This window comes from Macaca fascicularis, chromosome 19, assembly GCF_037993035.2.
Source record: "Macaca fascicularis isolate 582-1 chromosome 19, T2T-MFA8v1.1".
Taxonomy (NCBI): Eukaryota; Metazoa; Chordata; class Mammalia; order Primates; family Cercopithecidae; genus Macaca; species Macaca fascicularis.
In genome coordinates, this window is record NC_088393.1 from 53920607 (window position 1) to 53932699 (window position 12093).

General features: G+C 47.9%; 1 protein-coding gene across 5 annotated transcripts in view; it reads right to left on the reverse strand.

Moving 5' to 3' along the window:
- SYMPK (symplekin scaffold protein) overlaps window positions 1-12093 on the reverse strand; it is a 50615-nt gene that overhangs the window by 22638 nt on the left and 15884 nt on the right. For all 5 annotated transcript variants that reach the window (XM_045381108.3, XM_045381106.3, XM_074023922.1 and 2 more), the window contains 5 exons: window positions 11502-11628; window positions 10509-10758; window positions 6808-6978; window positions 5052-5291; window positions 521-675 (listed from right to left, as the gene is read on the reverse strand). In XM_045381108.3, coding sequence (XP_045237043.1) covers window positions 521-675; window positions 5052-5291; window positions 6808-6978; window positions 10509-10758; window positions 11502-11628 — 943 coding nt within the window. The remainder of the gene's footprint in view (window positions 1-520; window positions 676-5051; window positions 5292-6807; window positions 6979-10508; window positions 10759-11501; window positions 11629-12093) is intronic.

Sequence of the window (12093 nt, forward strand, 5' to 3'; positions counted from 1 at the left end):
ATCTCAGTGGAGGACGATCAGAAGCGGGCTGCATACCCAGGCCTGAGGCTCACTGATGTAGTTTGGGTATTTTTTCCTTCCCAAATCTCATGTTGAATTGCAATCCCCGATGCTGGAGGTGGGGCCTGGTCGGGGGTGTTTGGATCGTGGGGGGGATCCCTCATGGCTTGGTGCTGTCTTCAGGACACAAGTCCTCACAAGATCTGGTCATTTAAAAGTGTGTGGCACCTCCCTGCCCCAAAACACTCCCTCTCACTTGCTCCTGCTCTGCCACATGAGATGCCTGCACCCCTTCACCTTTCACTACGATTGGAAGCTTCCTGAAATTTCCCCAGAAGTGAAGCAGATGCCAGCACCACACTTCCTATACAGCCTGCAGAACTGTAAACCAATTAAACCCCTTTTCTTTATAAATTAGGAGGGTACTCTGGAGGTAGACAGTGTGAAGTGGAGGCAGGAGAAAGACGGAGGAGATCCTTCCTTCCTGCTCCAGGGGAAAACACTCCTCACTCATCCTCACCAGATTGGCCACATTATCAGGCGTCAGCAGAGGCTGCAGGAACTCAGCTGTGATGTCCGTGTCTGACTGGCTGGAGATCTGGGCTGAGGCCTTCGAGGTCCCTGATGGGCCTGGCTCCAAGTCCTTGTCCTCATCGTCCTCCCCCAGGTTGGGCTCTGGGATAAGGGAAAAGAACAAGATGCTGGCTATAGAGAGAGCAGCAGGCCCTCCATCCTCCCGGGGCGCCCAGGTGGTCCCTGCCTCTAGTCAGCCTCTGCAAACAGCGGATGAAGATCCAGGCTGCAGCTCTGCCTCTGGCACCAAAGCACTGTATGACCCTGGGCAACTACCTGACTCATTCTGGGCCTCAGTTCTCCTGATCTGGGAAATGGGAGTAAGCCACACCCCTGCAGCTTATCATGCTGAGCTCTAGGAAAAGATTATTATTACTGTGTTTTGAGACAGTCTTGCTCTGTTGCTGAGGCCGCAGTGCAGTGGCATGATTTCGGCTCACTGCAACCTCCGCCTCCCAGGTTCAAGTGATTCTCCTGCCTCAGCCTCCCAAGTAACTGGGATTACAGGCATGCGCTACCAGGCCCAGCTAATTTTTTTGTATTTTTAGTAGAGATGGGGTTTCACCATGTTGGCCAGGCTGGTCTCAAACTTCTGACATCAGGTGATCCACCTGCCTCAGCCTCCCAAAGTGCTGGGATTATAGGCGTGAGCCACGGCGCCTGGCCTTGTGCAGTTGTTTAGAAGGCACTTTGGCAATGGCTATCAAGAATGTATACTCAGTAGCTAAGGGCACACCTGGTACTTAGACCTTGATTTCTGAAACTATTCCTCACTTAAAGGAAACCAGGGCTCCTTAGAAAGAAAGAATGATTCCAGGGCTGGTGCAAAGACAGTACAAGAGGAATCTAGAACATCTTGTCATGCTAGTAAGTAAGTGTAATGCTCAAAACAACTTATTCCTGATAATAAGTGGGAAGAAGAGAAAGTCCTTCCTTACAGCAGAATGTCAACTAATAAATGTAGAAGGAAAATCTCTTTGGAGCCAAGACAGAATAATAGACTCAGGCAATAATCATCATTGGATGTTAAAACCACTGGGTGGCCGGGCGCGGTGGCTCACGCCTGTAATCCCAGCACTTTGGGAGGCCGAGGCGGGCAGATCACAAGGTCAGGAGATAGAGACCACGGTGAAACCCCGTCTCTACTAAAAATACAAAAAATTAGCCGGGCGCGGTGGCGGGCGCCTGTAGTCCCAGCTACTCAGGAGGCTGAGGCAGGAGAATGGCGTAAACCCAGGAGGCGGAGCTTGCAGTGAGCCGAGATCGCGCCACTGCACTCCAGCCTGGGCGACAGAGCGAGACTCCGTCTCAAAAAACAAAAAACAACAAAAAAAAAAACCACTGGGTGAGGCCGGGCACGGTGGCTCACGCCTGTAATCCCAGCACTTTGGGAGGCCGAGGCAGGCAGATCACAAGGTCAGGAGATCGAGACCATCCTGGTCAACACAGTGAAACCCCATCCCTACTAAAAAAAATACAAAAAATTAGCCACCTGTAGTCCCAGCTACTCGGAAGGCTGAGGCAGGAGAATGGTGTGAACCTGGGAGGCGGAGCTTGCAGTGAGCTGAGATCATGCCACTGCACTCCAGCCTGGGTAACAGAGTGAGACCCCCTCTCAAAAAAAAAAAAAACACCAAAAAAACCAAAAAAACCACTGGGTGAACGTTTAAAGAGAAACATGTATTTTACATAGTTTCAAGTTTCAGGTATCTCCCCCAGCTTATTACTGACAAAGAGAAAAATGGCACTTGACACTAGAGAAAGCTGGTTGATACTATCTTAACCAAGTGTTCACAGTTAACATCTCCAACAATGGGACACCATGTGCCTCCTGATCCCATGCACTGAGGCAACCAGGGGATCGTTTCTGTAGCGTTCCTGCCAAAAATACCTAACCTGACTCCAATCACGAGGCAAGAGCAAACCCAAATGAAGGGCATTCCACCAAACAACTGTCTTGGACTCTTAACAATGTCAATGTCACGAGACACAAAGGAAGGCTGAGGAACTAATTCAGGAGATGCCAACTGAACGCAATGTGTGGTCCATGCCTCATAAGAGTACACAGTTTTTAGTACTATTTTTATAACTTGTCTGTAAATTCAAAATTATTTCAAAATAAAAAGCTTAAAGAAACAGAAAGAGGCTGGGTGTGGTGGCTCACGTCTATAATCCCAGCACTCTGGGAGGCCGAGGGGAGTGGATTGCTTGAGGTCAGGAGTTTGAGACTAGCCTGGCCAACATGGTGAAACTCCGTCTCTACTAAAAATGCAAAAAAATTAATGGAACATGATGGTGCACGCCTGTAGTCCCAACTGCTCGGGAGGCAGAGCAGGGAGAATCTCTTAAACTTGGGAGGCAAAGGTTGCAGTGAACCAAGATCAGGGCACTGCACTCCAGCCTTTTTGACAGAACGAGACTGTCTCAAAAAAAAAAAAAAAAAAAAAAAAGGAAACAAAGATAAAGTTACTGGGTAAAATATAACTTTAAATACACAAACCCTGGTCGGGGGTACTGGCTCAGGCCTGTAATCTCAGCACTTTGGGAAGCCAAGGCAGGCAGATCACTTGAGGTCAGGAGTTCAAGACCAGCCTGGCCAACACGGTGAAACCCTGGCTCTACTAAAAATACAAAATTAGCTGGGTATGGTGGTGCATGCCTGTAATCCCATCTACTTGGGAGGCTGAGGCAGGAGAATTGCCTGAACCTGGGAGGCAGAAGTTGCAGTGAGCCGAGATCGCACCATTGTACTCCAGCCTGGCTAACAAGAGTAAAACTCCATCTTCAAAAAAAAAAAAAAAAAAAGAAACAAACACAAAAATTAGCCGGGCGTGGTGGCACACGCCTGTAGTACCAATTACTCAGGAAGCTGAGGCATAAGAAACGCTTGTACCTGGGAGGCGGAGGCTGCGGTGAGCCCAGATTGCGCCACTACACTCCAGCCTGGGCAACAGAACAAGACTGTCTCCAAAAAAAAAGGATGAGGTAGATTTCTATGTGTAGATGTAGAAAGAACTCCGAGATTAAAGTAAATGAAACTAAATGAAAACAACTCAAGGTACCGAATACGCTGCTGCTTAGTATACTTACTTAATTATGAAAAAAGATAGTAAGATCTCTACTTCACTCTTTTTTTTTTTTTTTTTTTTTTGGAGACAGAGTCTTGCTCTGTCACTCAGAATGGAGTGCAATGGTGCAGTCCTGGCTCACCACAACCTCTGCCTCCCGGTTCAAGCAATTCTCCTGCCTCAGCCTCCCGAGTAGCAGCGACTACAGGCACGCACCACCATGCCTGGCTAATTTTTGTATTTTTAGTAGAGACAGGGTTTCACCATGTTAGCCAGGCCTATTTCGAACTCCTGACCTCAGGGGATCCACCGGACTCAGCCTCCTGAAGTGCTGGGATTACAGGCATGAGCCACTGTGCCTGGCAATTTCCCCCTCCCTTTTTTTTTTTTTTTTAGACAGAGTCTCGCTCTGTCGCCCAGGCTGGAGTGCAGTGGCAGGATCTCAGCTCACTGCAAGCTCTGCCTCCGGGGTTTACGCCATTCTCCCGCCTCAGCCTCCCGAGTAGCTGGGACTACAGGCACCCGCCACCACGCCCAGCTAGTTTTTTGTATTTTTTTTAGTAGAGACGGGCTTTCACCATGTTAGCCAGGATGGTCTCGAACTCCTGACCTCGTGATCCGCCCGTGTCGGCCTCCCAAAGTGCTGGGATTACAGGCTTGAGCCACCGCGCCCGGCCTTTTTTTTTTGTTTTTTGAGACGGAGTTACACTCTTGTCACCCAGGCTGGAGTGCAATGGCATGATCTCAGCTTACTGCAACTTCTGCCTCCCAGGTTCAAGTGATTCTCCTGTCTCAGCCTCTGGAGTAGCTGGGATTACAGGCGTGCACCACCACACCCAGCTAATTTTTGTATTATTAGTAGAGACAGGGTTTTCCAGGTTGGCCAGGCTGGTGTCGAACTCTTAACTTCAGGTGACGCATATGCCTTGGCCTCCAAAGTGCTCGGATTACAGGCATGAGCCACTGCGCCCAGCCTAATTCCTTATTTATGTATGTATGTATTTATTTATTTATTTTTGAGAGGGAGTCTCGCTCTGTTGCCCAGCCTGGAGTGCAGTGGTGCAATCTCGGCTCACTGCAAGCTCCACCTCCTGGGTTCATGCCATTCTCCTGCCTCAGCCTCCCGAGCAGCTGGGACTACAGGCACCCACCACCATGCCCGGCTAATTTTTTGCATTTTTAGTAGAGACGGGGTTTCACCGTGTTAGCTAGGATGGTCTCGATCTCCTGACTCATGATCCACCCGCCTCGGCCTCCCAAAGTGCTGGGATTACAGGTTTGAGCCACTGTGCCTGGCCCACATAATATAATCTATAACATAATCTTAGTAAATATAAATTCAGCATAGTTTAAGGTAAATAATGAAACATTTCAGCATGGTCTGCCTGCCCCGCCCCACCAGCCCCTCACCCAGCTTCATCTTCTTGAGTGTGGAGTCCGAATCATCGCGGGGCCGCTTGCGGGTGTCCTTGCTGCTCGGCATGTTGCGGGCAATCTCAGCTTGAGGTGTGCCCAGGTCCACCAGCAGGGTGGTGATCTGGGCCTGGAACTCCAAGGAGGCCGGGTGCTTCAGCACACTCAACAGGTGCAGCTTCAGATTCTTCCGCACGCTGCTCACCTGCGATTTGGCCAGCGTCGGGGGCAGGTTGGCTGTGAAGAAAGCGGCAGGAGCTGTGTCTTGCGGACAGATCTCATGGCATGCTGCCAGTCCTAATTCTCAACCTCAAACTTGGGCAGTGGTCTTGCAGGCATCTACTAGAAAAGCTCCTTCACCCTCAGATCTAACATGTGGCTTTCCACCTTACAAGCTGATGCTTAAAATCCTGGGGGTCTCCATCAGTATCAATCTTAAAGAGAAAAACTCACCCTCTCTTTTAGTAAACACATACAGTTTCGTCTTCCTCCATCTCTGGTCTGGAAATTCACATATGCTTCGCTTGGGGAGGGTTATAATCACCACTTTCACCTCCAGAAACTCCCAACCGAACTGCTGCAACAGCTCACCGCTGGTCTCCCTGCTACTAGGATGACTTTCTAATGGTCACCCTGATAAGTGAGACTCCCCTGTTCCACAGGGAAAAAGGATGCCTGTAATTCTGCCTGCCTAGCATCCACTGCCCCTTCCTCAGCCAACAACACTCTCTTTCTCCGTTGAGGGAAACCCCCCTTTTCCAGTCTCCTTCCGAGTGGGCATGAGACCTGGGGCCAGTGAGAACACCACATTCCCTCGGCCACTATTATTGGCTCAGAGATTGGCTCATAATCTCTGCTCAGCCAATCAGAAACAATGACCGTCAGCCCTTGGACTTCTGCTGGAATGGTTGGGAAGGAGACACTCTCTTTCCCATGGTGTTGCTAAGTGAACCGAATGGGAGCCATGAACTATGGGGGGCCATCTTTGCTACCCTAAGGAAAGGACCAGAGAGTGAAACTAAAATGGAGAAACAAAGAGCCGAGAGATGGAGAGACGCAGATCCACGACCTGTACACCCCAGACTTCTCGGTTTTCATTTGTGCACAAAACAGAGAAAATAATATGAGTCTCTGTGTACCCATCACCATTTCGCTAATCTTAGAACATCTATCCTCCCTTTTGGTGGCAGGGGAGGACTGGAATATTTGAAAATATTTCACAGACATCATGTCATTTCACCCCCACATGCCTCAATATTAAAACCAGTCCTGAATCAAGTTTTGTCGCATGCCAAAAGATTCCTGTCTAATCTGGAGAATCTCAGGCCTGCCAGATGGATGACTAGCGCTCAAGGTCCACCACCAAGATACGTTTCTTCAAGAATAGGCAGGTTGAGGTCAGGTGCAGTGGCTCACGCCTGTAATCCCAGCACTTTAGGAGGTCGAGGCAGGAGAATCACGAGGTCAAGAGATCGAGACCACTCTGGCCAACATGGTGAAACCCCGTCTGTACTAAAAGTAAAAAAAAATCAGCTGGGTGTGGTGGTGCGTCCTATAATCCCAGCTACTCGGGAGGCTGAGGCAGGAGAATCGCTGGAACCCAGGAGGCGGAGGTTGCAATGAGCCAAGATTGCGCCACTGCACACCCCAGCCTGGTGACAGAGCGAGACTCCGTCTCAAAAAAAAAAAAAAAAAACCACAGAAAGAGTGGCCTGGCCAGTGAAGAGAAGGCAGGGGGAGAGCGCTGACCTACCATGCAGAGTTTCATAGGCCTGGATCACCTCAGACATGAACATGGGTCTCTGGCGGGCGATATTGGCGAGGGAGCCCAGCGCTGTTGTCAGGTTGATGGAAGAGATGGCAGGGTGCACCATGAACTTAAGCAGCTGCTCCAAGGCTGCCTTGCCCTCTTCCCATAGTACGTCTAAGAGACAGAGAGGAGAACTAGTCAGTGGGATTCTTTTTCCCAGGCCTCTGGAGACAGCAGCTTTTGGGACTAAAAGGAAAGACAGATCCTGGTACCTGGATGTCTATGAATGGCGGGAAAAACAGAAAATGCGGTAGTTGATTAGTTCTATGAGACTATTAATGAGTATAAAAATTTAGTTACAAGGGGCTGGGCGTGGAGGCTTATGCATGTAATTCCAGCACTTTGGGAGGTCAAGGCAGGCGGATCACTTGACGTCAGGAGTTCAAGACCAGCCTGGCCAACATGGTAAAACCCCATCTCTACTAAAAGTACAAAAAATTAGCCCAGGCATGGAGGCCTGTGCCTGTAATCCCAGCTACTTTGGAGGCTGAGGCAGGAGAATCGCTTGAACCCAGGAGATGGAGGTTTCATTGAGCCGAGATCACACCACTACACTCCAGCCTGAGCGACAGAGTGAGACACCGTATTAAAAAAAAAAAAAAAAAAAATTAAGTTATAAAGATGTTCAAAGCATGGGTTTGCAATAGTGAAAGACTAGAATATATGTGTATATACACACAACTCAAAGTCCCTTGTGGCACCACTCCCCTCAATACAGTCCCCAAAATTAATGCTTAAAACTTTGGTGGGTATCTTTCCAGACTTTTCCTATACAGAAACATAATGAATGCCATATACACCTTTTTTTTGAGACAGAGTCTCGCTCTGTCGCCCAGGCTGGAGTGCGGTGGCGTGATCTTAGCTCACTGCAAGCTCCGCCTCCCGGGTTCATGCCATTCTCCTGCCTCAGCCTCCCGAGTAGCTGGGACCACAGGTGCCCGCCACCACACCCGGCTGATTTTTTGTATTTTTAGTAGAGACGGGGTTTCACCGTGTTAGCCAGGATGGTCTCGATCTCCTGACCTCATGATTTGCCTGCCATGGCCTCCCAAAGTGCTGGGATTACAGGCGCGAGCCCGTAATCCGGGCCCGGCCATATCTTTTTAACTGAAAAAATATTAATGGTTATATAGTAGGTGTAAATAATTATGGGGTACATGAGATTTTGATACAGGCATGCAATGCATAATTATCACATCAGGGTAACTGGGGTATCCATCACAAGCATTTATCTGTTTTGTTAGACACAATCCAATTATACTATTTCAATTATTTTAAAATGTACGATTATTTGTCAGCATAGTTACCCCGTTGTGCTAACAAATACTAGATCTTTTTTTTTTCCCCCAAGATGGGGTCTCACTGTGTCGCCCAGGGTGGAAAGCAGTGGCACGATCCCGGCTCACTGCAACCTCTGCCACCCAGACTGAGACCACAGGCACATGCCACCATGCCTGGCTATCAAATACGAGATCTTATTTGTTCTAATTATTTTTTTGTACCCATTAACCATTCCCACTTCCTTCCCAGCCACCCATAACGCTTTTCAGCCTCTGGTAACCATCATTCTACTGTCTGTCTCCATGAGTTCAACTGTTTTCATTTCTAGCTCTCACAAGTAAGTGAGAACATGCAAAGCTGTCTTTCGGCGCCTGGCTTATTTCACTTCATGACTTCTACTTCCATCCATGTTGTTACAAATGACAGGATCTCCTCTTTTTTATGGCTGAATAGTACTCAATTGTGTATGAGTACCACATTTTCTTTATTCATCTGTTGATGAACATTTAGTTTGCTCCAAAGTCTTGGCTATTGTGACTAGTGCTACAATAAATATGGGAGTGCAGGTATCTTTTTGATACACTGATTTCCTTTATTTCGGGTACATATCCAGCAGTGGGATTGCTAGATCATATGGTAGCTCAACTTCAAATTTTCTGAGGAACCTCCAACCTCCAAACTCCAAACAATTTTTAGGCTGTAGTAAGTGACATTTCCACCAACAGTGTACAAGTGTTTCCTTTCTCGACATCCTCGCCAGCATTTGTTATGTTCCGTCTTTTTGATAAAAGTTATTTAACTGGGGTGAGACGATATTTCATTGTAGTTTTGATTTCAATGCCACGTTATTTAAAATAGTGAATTAAAAATCTAAATGACCATCAAGAGAGCATTGCTTAGAAGAATGTAATGTAACTATACTATGGAATATGGTATAGCAACTGAACATGATTCTCATGGGGAAACATGTCACTGACACTATTAAGTCAAAAAGGCTGTCAGACAATACATAAGAATAGCTAATATTTACGGAATGTTTACTATTCCAGCCATATTAATTCACCAAATGCTCATACCTACATCCTAAATTAGATGCCATAATAATGATCCCCAATTTACCAATGAGGAATCAGGCTCAGAGACAAGGGAAAATAGGCTACGTGTCAGACACAAGCTACTATACTTTAATGTCTCTCAAATGAAAACACAAAGCATGGCCTCGTTTTTGCAAACAGAAAAGCAAACAAACGCAGACACTGTGCATATACACATACAAATACCTACACCTGCACAGGAAAGATCTGGAAGGAAACATAACACTCTTACCAGCGTTTATCTCTGGAAAGCAGAACTGAAGGAGGGAACATTATTCCTTTATACTCACCCATATTGCTTGACACCAAGTGTATATATACTACGCTTTTTTTGAGACAGTCTCGTTCTGTCACCCAGGCTGGAGTGCAGTGGCACAATCTCGGCTCACTGCAACCTCTGCCTCCCGGGTTCAAGCGATTCTCATGCCTTAGCCTACCAAGTAGCTGGGATTACAGGTGCCCGCCACCATGCCTGGCTAATTTTTGTATTTTTAGTAGATAAGGGGTTTCACTATGTTGGCAGGGGTGGTCTCAAACTCCTGACCTCAAGTGATCTGCCCGCCTCAGCCTCTCAAAATGCTGGGGCATGAGCCACCACGCCTGGCCTATGTTCTACTTTTATAATTTGCAGGTAAGAAAACCATAAAACTGCTAGGCGGGGTGGCTCATGCCTGTAATCCCAGCACTTTGGGAGGCCAAGGCAGGTGGATCACAAAGTCAGGAGTTTGAGACCAGCCTGGCCAATACGGTGAAACCCCGCCTCTACTAAAAATAATTTTTAAAAAAACTGGCTGGGTGTGGTGGCGGGCTCCTGTAGTCCCAGCTACTTGGGAGGCTGAGGCAGAAGAATCGCTGGAACCCAGGAGGCGGAGGTTGCAGTGAGTTAAGATTGCGCCACTGCACTTCAGCCTGGGCAACAAAGGAAGACTTCGACTCAAAAAAAAAAAAAAAGAAAAAAGAAAACCATAAAACTAGTGCATTGATTGGCTCACACTCATGGAACTTCACTACAAACCTGTGAGAGTGGGACTACGCTATCGTCTCCAATTTACAGAAAGGAAAATGAAGCACAGAGACAAGCAACTCGCCCAAGTTCATGATGAGTAAGCAGTGCAGTTGGGATCTGAACCTCCATCAGGGCTCTTAGCGACTGCGCACACTGTTCCAGAAATTTAAAACCAAGAAAGACAAGGGGGAGAGAGGGAGGGGTGTGAAGGAGAGGAAACTGGTGCAGGGTTGTAAGGGGCAGCAGCTGAAGGAAGCACTCACTGTACTGGATGTAGGGGTGGTCACGAGGGATGCGGTCCAGGCTGATATCATGCTCCTGGCGTCGGGGTATCTCCGAGTCAGCCATGCGGGGTGACAGGGTGACAATGAGGCCCTCCACAAACTTGATGGCATGGGTGCGGATGCCGTCATTGTCAGAGTCCAACAGTAAGATGATGTCCCCTGCCATGGCAGATACCATGTCCCAGCAGGCCTCTTGCAGCTCGCTAATGACCCGTGACTTCACCATCCACTGCCAGCAGGCCAGGAAGGAATGGAAGGGACAAAAAGGTGAAGACAACGCATCAATCACCAACACCCTCCACCGATACGCAGAGAACCATGAATGATGAATACATTCATTTGGTTAACAGTTACTGAGTTCCAACTCTGTCCTAGCCCAGTGCTGGGTGATGCTGGAGACAGGACTGAGTAGTTGCCAGGCCTTGCCCTGCCCTCATGGGGATGCAGACAGTGATCACTCAGTGTGATGAAGGCGCACATTTTAAGGTAAAGGAGTAACAATGCTGACTTCACAAGGTGGTGGTGATTAAATGGATTCATTCATTTTATTAATGCTAATGTACATCACACCATAGAGTGTTCTTTTCCTATCACACTCCATAATCAATAGTTATGTGATTCATTCATTAAGGTCTACCTCCCTCCTTGGGTTATGAGCACTGGGAAGGCAGTAAGCTGTCTTGGTCACTGCTGTGTCCCCAGCATCACTAGCCTAGCATCACAGAGGACATGCTCTACTGTCCAGGGAATGTCTACTGAGTGAATAAATGGATGGTCAATGGAAGGACCAGAAGTTAAGTGCAACTTCCTGACCCAGGAGACAACATTAGCTCTCTGTTATCTGTTCCCACAGAACAACAGCACATCTTGCCCATAAAGAGTATGCTCGGATGCTGGTTTTGAACCCCAACATATTAGTCTGTCAACAAGACCTATCAGGCAGGATGGTCCTGCGTGGGAAGGCACTCTCACCTGCAGGGCCACCTTGTAAAGTTGGGTCATGGTGAGGATGGCCTTCTTCACCACGTTCACATTCTCGTCCCTCAAGAGCATGTTGAGGTTTGCAATGAGTTTCAGCAGCAACTCAATGTCTCGCTTGCTGAGGGATGGAGGAAAAAGGGGTGAGGTCAAGGTGTGGTCTTAGAGCAGGTGGGAGGAGCCTGAGGTTCAGGAGGGAAGAGAAATCAGGGGCCTGTCTCAGGGGACCGGAATGGCACATCCAGAAACTGGGAACGGTGCCTGGCGCCTCCAGACTGAGCTGTCCCTGAACCTCTATCTAGACTGGTCCTGCAACCCCAACTCCTTTGCTCTCTCAGGGGCCTGCTGTTCACAGAAGGGACAGTAGGGGTAGACAACTGTGTGAACTGGGACAAGTGACTTCACCTAATTTAGAATAATAGTATGTATCTCAATTGTTTATGCAATTTTTTGGGAAAATTGCAACAATACATGTAAAGTGCTTAGAAGAGTGCCTGACATGCAGAAAGCCTTCAGTAAACACCAGCCATGGCTACTTTAAAGCACTTTGTTTTCTGTAATCACTAGTTTTGCTTGCCTCAGTCCG